Genomic DNA, 21,697 nt, shown 5'->3' with positions numbered 1-21,697 from the left:
AGGTATGCAACGATCTCGCCAGGCGGACTTCTCAAACATCCTTCGGCATCTTGCACCACCACCACGACGACGACAAACAGTTTGAAACGCATCGAGTTCCCTTCTCCGTTTTTCATACATTTTTTTTATCTGCCAAATTAGTTTCTCGAGTGTGTCGAATAGAACTCTGAATAATCATTAGAGACTCTTAACCGCTGTATGAGATAATAATTTTGTAGCAATTCAAGAAAATAAATCAGAAATTTAATTTTAAAATAATATACACGCTCACAATAATTATATTGCAGATGTTCACAAATTCATTCGTCACCGTGTAGACATTTACAAGTTTATTTATCTCAATTTTTATATATCAAAGAATAAATATCCCCCCCTCCTCCAAAGAATAAATTTAAATCACTGCAAGCTGGAGCCCATCAACTCCAATGCAGCGTCCACGACAGAGCCAAGCGCCGTACTGTGCCTGCCGATTCCCACGCTGCCGGAGAAGACATTGAAGCATTCCAGCTCCGACGTGGTTTCTAACACACTTCGCAGCTCCTTTTCCATCCCCAGATCGCGGAAAATTTTAATGTGTTTTGCTCCCCGCCGCATCATCCAAGTGCTCACTTCTACTGCGAATCTCCTTATTCTGGGCACTTTCGTGCTTGGGTAATCGTACCTGTGCAAAGTATTCACCAGCCTCTCCGCCAAATCCTCCTCCCTGATGATCGACTTGTGGAGCTGATGCGTGAATTCTTCAGCATTCATGAATTTGAATATCTGCGTGGCAAGACCTAGAGAAACCTCGAGCAGCTTCGCCTCCGCTGTCATAATAGCAGCCAGAACCATGCCGGCACCGGCGGTAACTCCTTTCAGGTGGGGGAAGTGGTCTTCGCCGGCGTACACGCACAAATTGCGAAGAATTCTAGCGGAGTGCACTCGCAGCACCGGATCACCCAGGGCCTCGATCAGCCTCCCGACGCCGCCGCTTTCGTGAAGAATCCGGCAGCAGTTGCTCTTGCTCTCCAATGCCAACATCGATAGCGCCTCCCCTGCTTCCACCCGCAGCCCGTTCTGCTGCGCCGTGAAGCCTTCCGTTAAGAAGATGCAGAGCAGGTCCTTGACCATCGCTCCGGTGGCGCCGATCCTCTCCCTGGCGTCCTCGTCCATGGCGAGGCTCGTTAGCGCCTCGATCCCCAGCTTCTGCAAGGGCATGTGCCGCTCCCCGTGCTGTAAGATCTCCCTGATGTTGCTGATGGTGAACACGATCTCGGAAATCCCCTGCCGCAGCACCTTTCCGGTATGCCCCGTCGTGCTAGCGAGCATCTTGACCACTTGGAGGGACCGTTTCACTGCCTTCACTCTCGTTTCCTTCTCGCTCTCTAACCTCCGCAGCCTTTCCCCGCCGCCGGTGAAATCTATGATCTTGGCTAGCAGTCCTCTGGCGTTGCCGATCTTTTCGCAGTTATCGTGGTCGTTCGCTAGCTTCTTGAGTATTAGAAGGCCTAATAGATTCAGCATCGAGTAGTCTTCCCGATCTCCGGCGGCGCAGAGGTGGCCGACCTCGTCGGGTCTCGAATGGGGGCTGCTCTGCTCCGTGTACAGTAAAGAAGAGATCGATTCCATGGCGCCTGGAATTCCGGCCAGGCGCAGAGAGTTTTGATCCTTCCCGGCGAGCTTGGAGACGATGACGGCGGCCGACCTCCGGATCTCCTCCTCGGCCGGGTTCTTCCAACTTAGCATCTCGATGAGGCGCTCGATGGCCGGAGTGGAATTGCCGATCTTACGCAGGGTGGAGTGGGCGAAGCGATGGTTGGTGGAGAACTTTAGGAGGATGCGGGCGCCGATGAGCTGCTCGTGGAGGGAGGTCGAGGCGAGGAGCTCAGCCGCGAAGGTCACCAGGTCCATCTTCAGGCCGTCGAAGATGCTACCCTCCACGCACTTGGAGTAGGCGTCGTAGAAAAACCGCTTGATGGATACCAAGCCGGCGGCGCCGAGGTGGCACTCCCTGTTCACCTCCTCCAGCAACCGGTGGTGGCTCACCGTCCACTCCCAGTAGGCTCTTTCCGCCAGGAAAAACAGCGCCTCCGCCAGCGCGAGGCCGTAGAAAATGTTAAGCGCCGGCTTGCGGTTCTTCTTGTCCGGGTCATGAGGGGGCAGCTCGCCGAAGTCCTGCTGCATCAGTCGCATGAGCGCCAGCGACACGCAAGAGGCGGCCGACAGCAGTTGCAGCCAGTAGAGAACGCGGCTGATGTTCTTGGAGAGGAACAACCAGTCGGCGGCACTCTGCGATGGCACTTGAGAATTGGATTGCGACGACATTGTCATCTTATCGCGGAACACCTCGACGTCGCCGGGGATTGTAGTGGTGTGGATGGAGAACGGGCGGAGGATGAGCTTGAGCGAGCGCAGGAGAATCCGAGAGCTGGACTTGAGAGCGCGGAAGCTGGAACGGCCGGCGTCGGCGAGGGACCAAGTGGCCTGGTGCTGCCACTCCAGCTCGTGGCTCCGGCTAAAGATGCGAGCGCCTTCGATTAGGAGGATGATGGTGATGCACCAGAAGTCCTTCCTCTCGAGCGCAATGGCGAAGCCTCCGAGGAGAACCACGGTGGCCCAGATGAAGCCCAGCGTACCGAGCCCGCTGGCCGCCTTCTCAAGAACGGCGAGCTGGAGAGCGAACAGAGTCAGCTTCTTCTCCGGCCCCTCGACGTCCAGGCCGGCGACGATTCTGCATTCGCGAACACATTTATCGTCGTCGCAATGGTGCGCGTTCTTGGCCGACTCATTCGACTCTCGCTGCGGCTCGAAGAAGGTGGCGCTCCCGCCGCTTCCCTGCTCGATGATCCGGAGGCGAACGCTCGGCGGCTCCTCATCTCTGGCACTGCTTTGCTCCATTGAAGAAATTACCAAGGCAATTAATTCGATCAGGTTTGAATTCCGAACGAGAAGGCAATCGAACAATTGGCTTTTAATTTATAGCTATCGAGTTTGCGATCATGGCAACTGGCAAGCATGATGCTTGAGATTTGAGCTAGCGAGCCAACTTTGCGTAGAAAAAGGCTAGATTTTGTGCAACTGTTCCTCCATGAAGCATGGAAGGAGACGTCAAAAGATTTATCTTTCAAGGATTGCTTACTCTGGGGGGAGGATGATCCGTGCGGCACCAATTGCAAGCAAGAGAGTTTTGATTCAGTGGTTTTTTTTTTAATTACTCACGGATGCTTATGCAATCGGTATCTCATAAAAAGTTTATCCAAATGGAATTAGTTAAGTTTATTTTTAAATTGTAAAACATATTATTTACCTGTGCATTTGTCTTCTTAATAAAAGAAATTCTGTGTGTAATTTCAATTAGTCACATCAGACGCGTCAATTGCTCATTTCCATTCACGCTCCTTTCCAGGAACATTTGAAACTTTGAGTGCAAACTTCACATTGACAATAGCTTCAAAAAATGTCCTTTGCATATAGTAAAAACTAAAAATGATTCATAAGGATGAGAGATATTATTATGGAATATCAAGTCAAAATTTGCCTAGTGATTTAAATTGTGTTTTTTTGTCAATTTTTTTTTATTTTAAATATAATGAATTAGTTATGATCAGCTTGCATACATTAAAAACAGAGCTGGAGAATATAAATCTAATGGCAAGAAAGAGGATGATATATCTCCGGATTTAATCGGATGCTTACTCCTTTAAAGAATAATGCTTCCAAGCAACATCATTGGATTTGCAACCGCATCACTCAATCAACTTCCTTATCACCATGGTTTTTGGCGTATCAAAATTGTCTGCTGTCTTTAGCTATATTTATATATATTTTAGTAGTGGCTTCGAGTAACTGCTGTCTTCTAAATTAAAGTGTATCTGTTTGACTCCTGATCAAACCCCTAAAGAAGGGAATGAGATGTGATTAAAAACGAACTAGTGAGGGGAATCTTTTTTAATGGAGTTATCTATTTTGTTTCTTTAGAGTGTGGCAACCTTTTTGAGAGTTTGTTTGGTTTTTTTTTTTTGAAAGAAAAGGACAAAATGTCTTGGATGACAACATTTAGTATCATGATTGAGGCATGGAAGATCAATTTGTTTCACTCAAATTATATTTTATGAAAATATTTTTACTTTTTTGTATGTTTAGTGTAAGGAAAGCTTAAGCAATGTTTTTTTTCAATAGAAAACTATATTTTTGTAATATGTATTTTCTTTTTAAAAAATAATCTTTTTTTTAAGGAAAAAGTAAAAATCTTTTCGGTAAGTCCTTGGCTCTCTCAAAAATATGCTTAGCTGGACCAAATTGTTTGATCAATCCCACAGAAAAATTATTTTCCTCTATGTCCACCAAATATAAGAAAATATTTTTCATTATATTTTAATAAGACATCCAACAATACATAATATATTTTCCTTCATATATAATCTCTAATTAATTTTTGATTTAATCTCTTAAATTTTTATTATATAAATAATCTCTCTTTATTTTTCCAATTAATCTCTTTCAAATCTAATTAATAAATGAGTACGTATTTAATTTACATCAAATATCAAAAGAAAAAGATTGCTGATAAACCAAAATCTTTTCATGTTTGTTAGAAAGGTGATCAAAGAGTAGTGCCACCATGGAGCCATGTGTAACGTCTACTCCGAAGTTGAATCAAACTTGAAGAAGAGCACCAGATTAACCCATGGGCCTAAGCTTGTATGTATTTTTTTTTTGTTTTTTATTTTTTTGGCAGGGCCGATTCAACATGAGTGACATGTTGAGCAATTGTCGGCTCCTTTATAGTTGAGCAATTACCAGTTACATAATCTGCACATACAACTACTCATGGGTTAGTGGTACATCAGGCAGGGTGTGTGCAGTTTGCTATGTCAGGGCTCCACTGACCCGCTCATGGGTAGTGTGATTACAGCGTGGTAGCGAGCAGAGATCCCTCCTTTTGATTATAACACAGGGAGATGAGAGCTTAGGCTCCCCCACTATGTTTGTGGTAGGGGATAGGTGTACTCCGACAGTATCCTGTCCACTCGGTCACTCAGAAGTAGTGATGACAGAGTGTACAGTTGTCATAACCCTACCCACTCGACCTCACCATCGCGTGTGAGGTGGCTGACTGGCGTCAGGGGTGACCATGCCATTTGCATCATATACATGGATTGCATTTATTGCTTGTGATTGCTGCATTTTGATGGTTGCATATAATTGACAAGCATACAAGAGACATGAGATATTTGGTCATCTGAGCTTAACCACATCCAGTTCATCTTCTTCTTTTTGTGTTTCATATGCTCATTTTGAGCAACTCACTTCTGTTGGGGTTGTAAGGTTGCAAACATAGTCCCATATTGGAAACATATGGGAAAGATCATGAGTTTATAAGAGAAAAGATATCTCCATTGGAATGAGGCCTTTTGGGGAGAGCCCAAGAGCAAAGCCATGAGGGCCTAGTCCCAAAGTGGACAATATCATGTCATTGTGGAGATATCTAAATTCTTTTCGATCCTACAATTGGTATCAGAGCCCGGACTGCCAGAAGGTTTAACCGCCGACTGTGCACAAGAGCTATGGTCTGATTGAGCCATGTGGGTACAATATTGACCTTGAACAAAGAAAGTGGGAGCTCCTATGTTTGGATCAAGAGGACCAGACACCAGGCAGGAAGTCCTAGTAGGTCGGGTGGACCGAGGGGCAGGAAGACCTGGTGGGTCGAGGACGTGGGAAGCCTATGGTCCTTTGTTTGAGGGGGGGGGGATTGCTGGGGTTACAAGGTTGAAACATAGTCCCATATTGGAAACACATGGGAAAGATCATGGGTTTATAAGAGAAAAGATATCTCCATTGGCATGAGGCCTTTTGGAGAGAGCCCAAGAGCAAAGCCATGAGGGTCTAGGCCCAAAGTGAACAATATCATGCCATTGTGGAGATATCTATATTCTTTTCGATCCTACAACTTCCTCTAGGGGTTTTCATGGAAACACATGTTTAAAGAAAGAGAAATTTCTCAATTCAATTATCGAATTCTTGTGTATATCAAGTATATAAAATGTATACACAAGGAACTAGTGAGCACTATTGTTATGAGCTTATCCAATGAATATGCAATCAATAATATTTGATTCTATCTTTACCCTTTTTGTATTAGGAACCCAAACTTTAGTAAGACACCCCATACTCATAAGTATTTGAAGGATGACTTTCTTATGTTCCCCAACTCATAAGCTATCTTATCCATTTTCTTCTAGAGACCTTATTTAAAAGGTAATTAATTGTTAATACAACTTTCCCCCACATGTACTCTGACAGTCTAGTGCTTAATAGAAGAGTATTCGTCATCTCTTTCAAAGTGTGATTCTTTCGCTTGACAATATCATTTTGTTGAGGAGTATAGGGAGTTGCTCTTTTGTGTATGATTCTATGTTCAACATAAAACTTAGTGAATGGCGATACGTATTTACCTAATCGGTCACTTCGTACCACCTTAATTTTTTTTATTATGTTGATTTTCAACCTCTTTTTTTTATAAAAATAAATTTCTCTATAGCTTCATCTTTGCTTTTGAGAAGATACATATAATAAAATTTTGTGTTATCATTAACAAAAATGATGAAGTACTTATTTCTACCATGTGTTGATATCCCTTTTAGGTTACACATGTCGGTGTAGATTAGATCGAGTGGTTCATTACTTCTTTCCACATATTGAAAGGATGACATTTTTAATTTTGCCTCAACACAAGTGTTGCACTTGTCTTTCGGGTCAATCTAGAATGTTGGTACGTTTCGTAATTAATCTACGCAAAGTATCATAACTAATCTGCCATAGTCTACCATGCCATTAATTGGAAGGCTCAAGTATATAAAAAAAAAGCTTCCACTTTTATTAATTTTAAACCTAGTGGACATTACACTAAGTTTAAATAACCTATCACCCACATAACCTTTTCCCACAAACATTCTAATTTTAGACCGAATAATTTTGTCTAACTAAAAAATAATGCCAAAGTTGTTAGGACTGAAAAGTAGCTAGAGGGGGGGGGTGAATAGCTTGTCGCGTGCTTCGTGGTTAGCGTTGCTTGTTTCTTCAAAGATGTGCAGCGGAAATGTACAAGAAACAAAATACAACGCTAACAAATAGATTTTACTTGATATCCACCTCACAAGAGGTGACTAATCCAAGGATCCACACACTCACGCACCCTCCACTATGAAACACACTCCTCTACGGTAACTACCGAAGGCGGAGAAGTCTTTACAAACTCTCAATACAAGAAGAAAGGAAAGGATATGAAATATAAGCAAAAGCTTACAATAAACCCTAACCCTAACTTCTCTTCTTGCTTTTGATCCGCCTCTTGACTTGGAAGAACCTCCAAGAATCTTCAAGAACTGGCGATCTGAACTTGAGAGAGAGCTGTGGAGTTGCTGGTGAAGATCGGAGATGAATTGTATAAGCACTACTGAAGGAAACGCTCGCCTGTAGCTAAATACGACACCAACGGTCGGATCCCGATCGATTGGATTGCTCCCAATCGATCGGGGAGGCTTTGGATCAATCAACCGATCGATCCAGAGTGCCTCTGTGCTCTCTGGAATAGCCTGGATCGATCGGCTGATCGATCCAGGGTTTATCGCGCATAAACAGCAGCTCCCAATCGATCCACGGATCGATCCAAAGGGGTTCTGTTCGTGGGGACTCACCCGATCGATCAGCTGATCGATCCAGATCTGCTGGATCGATCGGCTGATCGATCCAGATTTGCTGGATCAATCAGTTGATCAATCCAGATCTTGGTTTTTGCCCAAAAGCAAGTCCAAAGCCCCCTAAACCAACATCCAGTCAACCATGACTTGTTGGTACATAAAACCTAGCATCCGGTCACCTTTGACCAGCTAGGACTCTCTCACCAAGTGTCTGGTCAATCCCTTTGACCCACTTGGATTTTTCTCCTCTTGCCAAGTATCCGGTCAATTCCTTTGACCTACTTGGACTTTCACCAGATGTCTGGTCAACCTTAACCCATCTGGATTTCACCGTGCCTGGCTTCACTCACCAGGACTTCCCTTCTGCCTAGCTTCACTCACTAGGACTTTCACCTGGCTTCACTCACCAAGATTTCCCTTCTGCCTAGCTTCACTCACTAGGTCTTCTCATCTGCCTGGCTTCACTCACCAGGACTTTCACCTAGCTTCACTCACTAGAATTTTTAGTCAAGTATCTAGTCAATCTTGACCTACTTGACTCTCCTTCACAATCTCCCTACATGAACAATTGCACCTGTAATGTTCATGTGTTGTTTACAAGTATTGTCAAACATTGAAACCAAATCATCAAGACTCGAGCTTGACTCACTTCAAGCCCAGTCAAACAGGTCAACCTTGACCTAGGGAATATTGCACCAACAATCTCCCCCTTTTTGATGTTTGACAATACCACTTGTAAGTTAAACTAATCCCATAGTCTAAACCTCCTTCATGCCACTAGGTAATGAAGGCATAAGTTAAACCCTTCATTTTCCTCCTTAGAGGGCAAACTCCCTCTAGGTAATGAAGTCCTAACTTAAACCCTTCATTCTCCCCCTATTGGCACACATCAACAACATGCTCCATCCTTGGGCACACATCAACAAATTCACTTGTTGAAAACTCTCCCTTTTGAGACTCTCCCCCTGAAGGGGGAGATTGTTCATCGTTGTTCACAACTTCACTCGTTGTGATCAACATGATAATTGAAAGTCTCATACCCTTCATTATCCTTAACCCTACATTCTCCCATTAATGTAGTCAAATGCTCATCCGTGAGTTTTTTTTTTGTTAACTTAAACCACTTGAACAATGAGGATATCCACTCTCCATTAAAGTTCAAACGCTCAACTTTGAGCATGTTCTAAAAAGAAGGTTAACCACCTTCCAAGGTTCATGAAAAAAATAGTTTTCATGTCTTTAAAGAGTCCCTCCCCCTAAAGACATGGTGGTAACTTCTATCATTGCACCAACAATGACTTGGAATCCCTAAACCTTTAGGAAACCCAAATTTAGAAGTTTTGAGGTTAAAAAATTCAATATTGAAACAAACCTCAACTTAAACTTCAATTTAGTCTTCCTTAACCAATCCATCCTTGTTTTCAACACGAAAACACCCTTTTTATGTATACAAATGTATTTTTAAGGGTTTGGAATGGTTACCTAGACTAACCATGGGTAAAAAAAATACTGAAATTAGGCTTTACCAGCCAAAATCAGCAACTTCGATCGATTGGAGTTGGGTCCCAATCGATCGGACCATGCTGAATCGATCCACTAATCGATTCAGGAGGGCTGGATCGATCGGTGGATCGATCCAGACGACTTCTGTTTGCGAGAAGCTTGCTCTCAATCGATCGCCCGATCGATTGAGACCCTTCAATCGATTGGGTGATCGATTGAGACCCTGATATTTCTGAAATTCACTTTCAGTGAATTTCAGAAACCCCTAGAAAAATCTACAAAATTCCAAAAATCGTAAAGATTTGTGTAGACATTATTTAGGGTATACTTTATCATAAAAAAATAGTTTTCTGAGAAAATACTTCATATTTTTAAAGATTGACACAAACTTGAAAACTTGCAAAAACTTTAGTGTTTTCTTCAAGTTTGTGTCTAACTATTCAATGGTGATTACTATCAAGAGATAGCCTTCACCAAGATTTTCCAAAATTATTTTAAAAACATTTTCAAAACCAATATCCCACCATGTTCCTTGGGCTTAATGCACATGACTTGTACATTAGCTTTCCCAATGATGGGAAAACACATAACTATGTGTTTTGATGAACTTAAAAACTCAAAAGAATGCACTAAATCAACATCTTGAGTTTTGTTCATCATCCTAACATCTCACTTGTATCTATTGTGCACAAAACACATACAAGTCATCTTATAGGTCTTTGTGAGATGTAAATTTTAGTTTTGCCCTAATCTAGGGATCATGCAGATCTATCTAGGTATTTTGAGTGGTAAACATCCATCAAGGATGTTACTTGTTGATTCCACTTGTTTATAAATGCCTTTTGTTTTTAATTTTAAGGAAATAAACATAATGTATGATAATGTTATGGCATACATCAAAAAGAAATAATTTTCAAAAGAAAATTTTCCTATAACTACATGATGTATGTATGACATGACATGATATTTTTGTATTTTCATGATAAGGCATGAGTGCAAATACAAATAAATAAATATGATGTCATGACATTTGATGGGCAATACAAAGCATGACAAATTAGCATAGATAAAATACCTAGATTACCTACCTAAGTATTCTTAACCCCATAACTAATTTTAAATATAACCTAGATTGCCCAAAGTGCTTCAAGACAATGCTAAAGTCTAAATTGGCATTTCTAATTCTCTTGATTAATTTATGCCAATTGAAATTAATCATATTCCTCAAGTGTTGGCATATTTCATTTTTCCACAAGAGTAGCACTTTAAATTAAGGCCCGGATTGCCTTTAATCTCTTAAGAATATACCAAACTCCCAACTTGGTAGTTCTTATGATTTTCCTAAATTGTGCAAATTAAGATTAAAATAACTATTTCTAAAATTTGGCACATTTCACTCTTCCAAGGAGTAAATGATATATCTATTTCATTTTCAAAGGTTAATAATAACCTTGAAAATGCTCCTTGAGTGTCAACTTCAACATGATTAGGTTAACTACTCTTTCACTTAGAGTTGACACTCTCTAACCCATCTATGGGGTAGAGAAGATGCTCCTAGGAACCCAAAACCTATTGGTGCTCCTTGGATGCTCTAGGTACTCACTAGGGATAACCTCCCTAGATACCTTCCTAGTGACCTTGTTTGGTTTCTTAGAAACCTTTGTCACATTTTCTAGGTCAACCCTAGGAATTGCTTCCCTTGTGACCTTTTTTATGACTTTTTTGGACTTCTTAGAAGTCTTAGTCACATTTGTTGCAAAAATACTCTTAGGGATGACCTCCCTAGTATTCTTTACTTGACCACTAGACTTAGGGTTGGTTCCATAGCTATATGGAACCCTATGGTAAGTAGGTACATCCTTTTTGATTTTAGGTTTGTATCTCAAATCTCTATGGCCCTTGGATGACCCTTGTTGTCCTAAACCTAGATTTTACTCATTTGGCCCTTTAAGGATATTTTCCATCCTTTTTAGGGTCTTTTCTAGTTTGTCAAGTCTTGACCTCAAGACTTGATTTTCCATCACTAAGTCCTTAGTTTTTGGTTTTCCATTAAATCCATGAACATTTTTGTTTCTAGGCTTGTAGGTAAAATCCTTAGAGTTCTTGCCTAGACTTTTACCTACCTTCCTAACCCTAGGTGTGGTAGTCTTAGCATGGAGAGCCATATGTTTTTCTTTAATGTTACCATGCTCTCTATTCTTATGGTAAATAGCATTAAAATGATATAAGTTAGAACTATAATGCTTTTTATCATTATTTAGGGGGATATGCTCAATGAATGATACATTCCTTTTTACCTTGGAGGCTCCCCCTTGAGTCGAGCTCCCTCCTTGATCCTTGACCACTTTCTTCCCCTTGGGACATTGGCTCCGGTAATGTCCCTTTTGATTGCACAAAAAGCACACAATGTGCTCCTTGCTCATTTTTGTTCCGGGAGCGGTCTCCTTGGGCTTCTCCTTCCCCTTTTGTGCCACTTGGCCCTTATTCTTGGCCAATTTAGGGCATTTGCTCTTGTAATACCCATGTTCCCTACATTCAAAGCATATTATATGATTTTTATTATTAAATGAACTATTTATACATTCTTGTGTAGGGGTGGCTTCTTCTCCTTTGGATCCGGATGCGGAGGCTTCCTCTTGATCCGATGATGATTCTCCTCCAATATATATGTCTTGATTTGTGGAGGTGGATGCTTCTTCATCATCTTCTCTTCTTGACCCGGATGTGGAGACTTCTCATTCTACTTGATTCGGTGTCACCAAAAATTACTCCCCCTCAATCCTAGAGGTGGAGATTTCTTCATCTTCATCTTGTACATGGAACAAGGAGTATGCTCCCTCCTTGCTATCTTCATTGCATCCCTTTGAAGATGAAGCTTCTTCTTGGACTTCTTCTTCGGAAGTTGAGCATCTCTCAACTTCAAAGTCCTCCTCTTGGTCTTGATCCAATGAGTCGCCCTCTTTGGATTCCTCTCGATTCGGTACAGTGGAGGGAATCTCATGGATTGATGCCAATTTGCTCCAAAGCTCCTTGGCATCCTTGACCTCTCCAATTTTTTCAAGAATGTGGCTAGGCAATAGATTGACCAAAAGCTTGGTCACTTTATCATTTGCCTCACATCTTTGGATTTGCTCTTGGCTCCAATTGCTTTTCTTGAGGACTCTGCCCTTTGAATTTCTTGGAGCCTCGAAGCCTTCCATTAAAGCAAACCATTGCTCTATCTCCACCATTAAGAAGTTTTCGATCCTTGATTTCCAAAGATCGAAACTAGTAGATGTGTACGGTGGAGCTACCCTTGTGTCAAATCCAAGTCCATCTTGGAATTGCATCTTGAAGATGAGCTTCTTGAATTCTTTGACTTTGATGAATTTGCTCCAACTTCTTCACCCTCTAGCTTTGCTTGTTTTGTTTGCCCCTTCTGGTAATGATTCCGGTGAAGAGCGGCCTCGCTCTGATACCACTTGTTGGGACCGAAAAGTAGCTAGAGGGGGGGGGGGTGAATAGCTTGTCGCGTGCTTCGTGGTTGGCGTTGCATGTTTCTTCAAAGATGTGCAGCGGAAATGTATAAGAAACAAAATACAACGCTAACAAATAGATTTTACTTGGTATCCACCTCACAAGAGGTGACTAATCCAAGGATCCACACACTCACGCACCCTCCACTATGAAACACACTCCTCTACGGTAACTATCGAAGGCGGAGAAGTCTTTACAAACTCTCAATACAAGAAGAAAGGAAAGGATATGAAATACAAGAAAAAGCTTACAATAAACCCTAACCCTAACTTCTCTTCTTGCTTTTGATCCGCCTCTTGACTTGGAATAACCTCCAAGAATCTTCAAGAACTGGCGATCTGAACTTGAGAGAGAGCTGTGGAGTTGCTGGTGAAGATCGGAGATGAATCGTGTAAGCACTACTGAAGGAAACGCTCGCCTGCAGCTAAATACGACGCCAACGGTCGGATCCCGATCGATTGGATTGCGCCCAATCGATCAGGGAGGCTTTGGATCCATTAATCGATCGATCCAGAGTGCCTCTGTGCTCTCTGGAATAGCCTGGATCGATCGGCTGATCGATCCAGGGCTTATCGCGCACAAACAACAGCTCTCAATCGATCCACTGATCGATTGGGACCCCTGGATCGATCCACGGATCGATCCAAAGGGGTTCTGTTCGTGGGGACTCACCCGATCGATCAGCTGATCGATTGGGCATGATTCAATCGATCGGCTGATCGATCCAGATCTGCTGGATCGATCGGCTGATTGATACAGATCTGCTGGATCGATCGGCTGATCGATCCAGATTTGCTGGATCAATCAGCTGATCAATCCAAATCTTGGTTTCTGCCCAAAAGCAAGTCCAAAGCCCCCTAAACCAACATCTAGTCAACCATGACTTGTTGGTACATAAAACCTAGTATCCGGTCACCTTTGACCAGCTAGGACTCTCTCACCAAGTGTCTGGTCAATCTCTTTGACCCACTTGGACTTTTCTCCTCTTGCCAAGTATCTGGTCAATTCCTTTGACCTACTTGGACTTTCACCATATGTCTGGTCAACCTTGACCCATCTGGATTTCACTGTGCCTGGCTTCACTCACCAGGACTTCCCTTCTGCCTAGCTTCACTCACTAGGACTTTCACCTGGCTTCACTCACCAGGATTTCCCTTCTGCCTAGCTTCACTCACTAGGTCTTCTCATCTGCCTGGCTTCACTCACCAGGACTTTCACCTAGCTTCACTCACTAGGATTTTTAGTCAAGTATCCAGTCAACCTTGACCTACTTGACTCTCCTTCACAATCTCCCCACATGAACAATTGCACCTGCAATGTTCATGTGTTGTCTACAAGTATTGTCAAACATTGAAACCAAATCATCAAGACTCGAGCTTGACTCACTTCAAGCCCAGTCAAACAGGTCAACCTTGACCTAGGGAATATTGCACCAACAAAAGTCATACTTACTGAAAAGTGATATGGACACCAAATTCTATCTAATTTTTGGAACATATAATATATTGTTGTGGTTAGCTCCTTTTTAGGGGTCATCTTCAGAACCACTTTACCTTGATCTTTGATATCCGAGGTTGCCGAGTTCCCCATGAATAACTTTTTCTCATCTTTGAATTCTTCAAAGTTGTAGAGTATCTCTTTGTTGGAACACATATGTCTGGTGGTACCAGTATCAATTCACCATTATCTTGGGTAAGAAGCCACCAAATTCACTTCTGAGACACAACACAAAGGTTCATATCTAACTTCAGTTTGGTCCACCAGGTTGACCTCACACTTTTTTCTTGGCTTCTTGTATTCCGAGGACTTGTGATTGACTCAGTCATACATAATTTCCTTTATAATGCTTCCTCTAGGTCTCATTTTAGCCACTTTGGAAGATCTAGGATTCTTCCATTTCAATTTTTGATCTTGCTCGACTATGTTAGCTTTCACAATAGTCTGAGACAATAATTTCTTCTCTAAACTTTTATTGTCTTCCTCAATGCAGAGTTTGACAATGAGTTCCTTGACATTCATCTTCTTCCACCAGTGTTTTAGATAGTTCTTGAAGTCCTTCCAAGCGGATGACAATTTCTCGATGGCAGTCGCCTAGAAGGTTTCACTTAACACCATAACTGTTGGATCGTAGAGTTGCGCTAGAGCGGGGGTGAATAGCGCCTTTGAAGTCATGAATGAAAAGAGAAGAGATCACATGAGGCGCCGGTTAGAAGCGGTTAGGGCACGGGCGTGAGAGGAGGCTCGGCACGCGAGAAGTGGCGTCGGGTGAGAGCTTCGGCAGGGAAGAAAGGAAATGAAGAAATAAAAGAAAATAAAGGAAAAAGAAATATAAATATAAACATTTCCTCGCTTAAATGGGGTAGCCTAAACAGGCTTTCCCGGGGCCCAATTTTTATCCCCGTAACCGAAGTCATACGGTCTCCAAAAAATTCTCAGAAAATTTCTAAAAATTTTAGAAAATTCCCTTATCATGATTCGCCATTTTTTCGATATTTTACATTCTCCCCCACTAATAAAAATTTAGTCCCCCAAATTTCGTTATCTACCATCAGCAAGTACTAACAATAGACAGAAAGTATAAATGCTGAACGGTAAATTGAATCACAATCCTCAAGTGAAAAGATGGGGGTATCAAGCTCGGATCGTATCCTCGAGCTCCCAGGTAGCCTCCTCGTCCGAATGATGCTGCCATCCGACTTTAACCAGTCGGATAGTCTTGTTCCGCAGCTGACGCTCCTTCCGGTCCATAATTCGTACCGGAACCTCCTCGTAAGTAGCATCAGGCTGAAGGGAAACTGAGATATCTGTCAGCACATGTGTCGGGTTGGGTACATATCTTCTCAGCATAGATACATGGAATACGTCGTGAGCGCCTGCAGGGGCGGTGGTAGTGCCGGCCGATAAGCTACTGCTCCAATTCTCTCTAGGATCTGGAAAGGGCCAATGTAACGTGGAGCTAGCTTACCTCTGAGGTCAAATCTCTTCACCCCTTTCATGGGTGAAACTCACAGAAATACATGGTCGCCAGTAGAGAACTCTAGGGGTCTGCGTCTCCGATCAGCATAACTCTTCTGGCGGTCCTGCGCCTCTGACATTCTCCGTCTGATAGTACGGACCAACTCTGCCTCATGCTGAGCTCTATGAGGTCCCAACAGCTGGGCCTCCCCAACCTCATCCCAGAGGGTGGGTGTCCGACAATGCCTACCATACAATGCTTCAAACGGTGCCATCTGGATAGCCGAATGAAAGCTGTTGTTGTAGGCGAACTCTACCAATGGCAAATGGTCCTCCCAACTGCCTCCAAAATCTAATACACATGACCTCAGCAAGTCCTCTAGAGTCTAAATGGTCCACTCTGACTGTTCATCTATCTGCGGATGGAAAGCTGTACTGAAATGGAGCTGAGTGCCCAAGGCCTGCTGCAGACTCTGTCAGAAACGAGAAGTGAACTGGGAGTCTCTATCTGAAATAATAGTCAAAGGGACACCATGTAATCTGATGATCTTCCGGCAATACAGATCTGCCAATCGATCCAGGGAATCAGTCTTCCGGATCGCTAAGAAGTGCGCTGATTTGGTTAATCGATGAACGATTACCCAAATCACGTCATGACCTCGTCGTGTCCTAGGCAAATCCACCACAAAATCCATGGTAATGTGTTCCCATTTCCACTCAGGAATAGGAATCCGCTGAAGTAATCCTACATTCCACTAATAGGAACGCCTCAAATCTCGATACATGTGGGTCCCACCTAGATGGATCGTAAATCAAGAGCGATGAGCCTCCTGAAGTAGCTCCTGTAAGACCGGGTGAGACTGAGGTACGCATAATCTGCCTTTGAAGTATATAATACCCTCCTCATCTCGTGTAAACTCGGTCTGCTGGCCGGAAGTTATCTGACTGCCAATAAACTGCAAATGTTGGTCACTGGCCTAGGCCTCTCGGATCCTCATCCTGATCGATGACTGAGCAACTATGGTAACCAGAATACCCTGCTCTGTCTGTCCCTGCTCCTGAAGGCCCAACTCGGAGAAACCTTGAACCAAGTCTGTAACTGAAACTCGATGGCAAGCCAAAGTCCCTCTGGACTTCCTGCTGAGTGCATCGGCAACCACATTAGCTTTCCCCGGGTGGTAGCTAATGGTACAATCATAATCCTTCAGGAACTCCATCCATCTCCTCTGTTGGAGATTAAGCTCCTTCTCGGTGAAAATATATTTGACACTCTTATGATCAGTGAGAATCTCTAATGTAATATCGTACAGATGATGCTGCCAAATCTTCAGAGCAAAGATGATGGCGGCTAGCTCCAAATCATGTACTGGGTAGTTCTTCTCATGCTCCTTCAACTGACGAGAAGCATAGGAGACTACCTTGCCGTGCTGCATCAGAACAACGCCCAAACCCTGAAGAGACACGTCGGTGTAGAGTACAAATCCGTCCTCTCCGGAGGGTAAAATCAAAACTGGAGCCGACACTAATCTCCGCTTCAGCTCCTGGAAGCTGGTCTCGCAGTCTTCAGTCCAAGTGAACTTCACGCCTTTCCTGGTCAGGCGTGTCAACGACATAGCAATACGCGAGAAACCTTCGACGAACCGTCTGTAATATCCTGCTAGTCCTAGAAGACTGCGGATCTCCTGAACTAATTTCGGCTGCTCCCAACTGGTGACAGCCTTGATCTTCTGAGGGTCTACTGAAATACCTCTGCTAGAGACCAGATGTTCAAGAAAACCAACTGAGGATAGCCAGAAAGTACACTTGCTGAACTTCGCGTATAGCTGATGTCGTCGAAGAGTCTCCAAGATTGTACGAAGATGCTGCGCATGTTCCTCCTCGGAACGTGAGTAGACCAATATGTCATCGATGAAAACGATAACAAACTGATCAAGATACTCCAAGAAAATGCGGTTCAACAAATCCATAAATACCGCTGGAACATTGGTAAGTCCAAATGGAATTACCAAAAACTCATAATGGTTGTATCCGGTACGGAATACTGTCTTCTGAATATTAGATTCTCTGGCTCTCATCTGATGATATCCGGATCGCAGACCAATCTTAGAATACACTGATGTACCTCTGAGCTAATCAAACAAATCCTCGATCCACGGTAAAGGGTACTTATTTCTGACGGTCACTGCATTCAGCTGTCTGTAGTCAATGCACAACCTCAGTGTACCATCTTTTTTTCTTGACAAATAATACCGGAGAACCCCATGGAGAAGCACTAGGGCGTATAAATCCCATGTCAAAAAGCTCCTGGAGTTGAACCTTCAGTTCGTTCAACTCTTTTGGTGTCATACGATAAGGAGCTTTCGATGTCGGCGTGGTCCCAGGAATCAACTCAATAGCAAACTCCACTTGCCTTCTTGGAGGCAAACCTAGTAGCTCCTCTGGAAATACATCCAGATACTCTCGGACTACTGGAACGACGAAGAGTTGAGAACTACTGTCATCTTCATTATGAATCAATGATAACAGAAAACCCTGACAGCCATGTGACAGTAGCTTCTGCGCCTGAATTGCCGAAATGGTCGATATGCCATCGTCTTTGATGCCAGCGAAATCCCACAAGGGTTGGTTCGGAGGCCGAAATATGACCACCCTCGTCTGACAATCAACAGTGGCATGATATGCTGACAAATAGTCCATGCCAAGAATAATATCAAAGTCGACCATTTCTAATATTAAAAGATCTACCGTAAGTATCATGTTGTCAAAATCTAATGGGCAACCTCTGAACTCCTGAGTGACGTCCAATGAATCATCGGACGGTAGATAGACGGTCAGTCACTGCGGTTTGAAAGTGGGTAATCTACCAATCTCCTGCATAAAGGTTCGAGGAACCTTAGCAGGTTCATGAATACGACAATCATGCCTAGTAAGATTTAGCTAACATTCTATACAACTTTATCATATAGGTTTACTAGCTTAAATCAATCTTACTCTATTAAGCAATAAATTACAATAGAATTAATTAGTAACCAATTAACATGTTAGGAAGAGTTTAATTTATAGTTATTATTATTATTATTATTATTATTATTATTATTATTATTATTATTATCATTATTATTTCCGGTTTACTAGATTATGAACAGAAATATTTTTTTCTTTGGTTACTTAATCTGAATCAATCTATTCTCAAGTAGCATATCCTCAATAAATAGATCTACTAACTCATCATCATTTTCTATAAATCTAAACATGGATCTAGAATCACATAAGCATGTATATCACTCCATATCTGTTAAGTTATAACACAAATATCACTACAAGTATAAAAATTATAAAATTTACCTTTATACCTATTTGCCGTCTGGAGATGTTCCTTCGCTATCCAGTCCCCAATTTACATAAAAATTCTGAACGAGAAACTCGACGGAAATCCGTACAAATCCGAAAATAAATACCCAAGTTAACTAGTAAACTTGGGTTAACCCTAAAATCCAGAACACCAAAAGCAGGTATCGTAACCCGCTCTGATACCAATAAATTGGTATCAGATAAATCTCGAAAATCCGTAACACGAAAAACAAAAAAGTATCGCCAACTTGGCTTTGATACCAAATAAGTGGCGTCGGAACGGCGGTGGCGCGCGTGAGGAGATCAGAGAGGAGGGAAGGAGAAGAGAGCGATGCGAGGCTTCCCTTGGCCTTTGGGGTCTTGTATGCGGGGAGAAGAGGTCGCGTGCGGTGCCGGTTAGAAGCGGTTAGGGCACGGGCGTGAGAGGAGGCTCGGTGCGCGAGAAGTGGCGTCGGGTGAGAGCTTCGGCAGGGAAGAAAGGAAACGAAGAAATAAAAGAAAATAAAGGAAAAAAGAAATATAAATATAAACATTTCCTCACTTAAATGGGGTAGCCTAAACAGGCTTTCCCGGGGCCCAGTTTTTATCCCCGTAACCGAAGTCATACGGTTTTCGAAAAATTCCCAGAAATTTTTTTAAAAATTTCGGAAAATTCCCTTATCATGATTCGTCATTTTTTTGGTATTTTACATGGTTGACTAGAATAGTCATAGCTGGGGTAGAGGAGGCCTGCACGTGATGTGCATCCTGCTTCTCAATGCTTTCGATGATCATCTCAACATAATGAATCAACTTCAAGATTATTGTAAATAATTCTAGAGATATTTAAAATTTGGAGAATTAAAATTATTGGATACAAAATTCATACGTATCTATATCTGTCAAGATGACCTAGATGTTCTTAACTCATGTTGTCAAATTGGGAAGGATGAGCTACTTAGGATGATTGAGATTCTTGAAAAGGCTGAGTTGCTTGGTATGACTGAGCTAAGCTGAGCTGATCTGTCGAGTGTTGAGTAAGCCGAGTTGTTGAGTGTTTGAGTTAGTCGAGCTGGCCAAGTGCTTGAGCTAGTAGAGTACTGAGGTAGTTGAGTGTATGAGCTATCGAGTGCAACAATAAGATCATAATTAAGCACTGATTATTCGTGGTAAACATAACTTGTACCTAAATGGGAAGAGAGGGACAAATGTGGATGGAATTTTTCAGACGTCTTCTACTTCTGCCTAAGGTAGAAGCTTCTTATATAGACTTTAATTCATGACAGGATTAAATTTGCTAATTAATGACTAAATAAAGACCATTATTTACCTTCTAATGCCTAGCTTGAAATGCGAGCAGTTGACTATTAGTGGCTAGTCGTTTCAGTCTGAGCAGTTATGAATCCGCCATAATCATTTATCCATTTCAGATCGATCATTAATGCTTCTATTACACTCTTGAATAGGTAAGAAAAATTGATTCAGGTGGCAAAACACGTAAACTGATTCACTTGGGCAAACTTTGCACAGATTGGTCTAACTACGAGAAGCACGCAGGTAGAGCTTGCACATGAGTCACCTGAGTTAAATTCAATTTGGGCTCTAGATTTGTACCCCTACAGTATGTGTGTTCATGTACACAACTAAGGGTGCAAACGAATTGAATCGAGCCGAAATATGAAAATATTAATATTTGAGTTCGAGCTTGAAAAATATAAGTGATATTCAAATTCGATTTGAAGCTCGAAAATACAAATAATTTTAGCTCAAGTTTAGTTCGAAATAAAATTCAAGCTCAAGTAGTTCAGTTTGAATTGTTCGAACCTCAATTTGAATAGAATCGAACTATAGTTAGAAATGGGTTAAATTCAAGACATAGTCAAATTAAAATAATGTAAAAATAATCAGAGTTTGATTTGAGTTAGGCTCGCAAGTGGACACGTTCGAGTTTGACTCGAATTCGATAATTTTAAATACAAATCAAATATTTTTTGAATCAACTCAAAAAGTTAGCGAACATGTTCAATTTGTTTCCACCCCTATTAACAACATTCCCAATTGTGATTCTAATTAAATCAACCTTTATAGTGCAAAACTTTCAATATGGGTATAAACTCCCATAGTCATTCAGATATTCAGAGTCTATTTTTTCATTCAATTTTAATTCACATTTTCAATAATTATGTCACCGGCTGTTCAGTCCTGCAGTCGGTATCTCCTCGAGTCTAGAGTGTAGTTTCGCCACAGACTCTTCCTTTTCCAATCGTAGGGCTGAGTTGAATTCTTAGTAAATTTCGTTTAGTCAAATTAGAAAAGTCATAATTTTGAGCTAGTCAAATTAGTAAAGGAGACTAAATTTTTTTATGTAATAAAATAATTTAAAATTATCACCCCACAATCATTTTTACCGTCAAAATTTATAGTCATTAATAATAAAAATAATAATAACAACAGCTCTATTGTAGTTCTTTTTGCCGTTCTAATAATCTTTGACCATCATCGTATACAATAAAAATTATATATGCAAATTGGCTGGAAAAAACAGGCAGAACTTTGGACAATTATTCGTGAAATTTGCTGTTATTGACTCATGTTACGTATCTCTTGGTCTTTATAGATTCACGAGTCTAATCGGTGTTAATTGATAGAACTCTTGACAATTACATCACATTATGAACCAGTCATAGACAGAAGTTTTCCAACCTAACTCG

The 21,697-nt window shown here is 41.9% G+C and overlaps 1 protein-coding gene across 1 annotated transcript; it reads right to left on the bottom strand.

Annotated features, from left to right (window-relative positions):
• Positions 1-270: 270 nt before the first annotated feature.
• On the bottom strand, positions 271-2,912 carry LOC122047377. Its single transcript, XM_042608622.1, has one exon. The coding sequence runs from the start codon at positions 2,875-2,877 to the stop codon at positions 397-399; it is 2,481 nt and encodes an 826-aa protein (XP_042464556.1). The 5' UTR covers positions 2,878-2,912; the 3' UTR covers positions 271-396.
• Between the last annotated feature and the right edge of the window lie 18,785 nt (positions 2,913-21,697).

The sequence above is a fragment of the Zingiber officinale genome, chromosome 2B, assembly GCF_018446385.1.
Source record: "Zingiber officinale cultivar Zhangliang chromosome 2B, Zo_v1.1, whole genome shotgun sequence".
NCBI classification, from domain to species: Eukaryota; Viridiplantae; Streptophyta; class Magnoliopsida; order Zingiberales; family Zingiberaceae; genus Zingiber; species Zingiber officinale.
Note: the sequence above shows the minus strand (reverse complement) of the source record. Positions and strands in the feature narration are given on the sequence as shown.

Coding starts and splice junctions, on each gene's coding strand:
- LOC122047377 (XM_042608622.1), bottom strand. CDS start 2,877: ATGGAGCAAAGCAGTGCCAGAGATGAGGAGCCGCCGAGCGTTCGCCTC.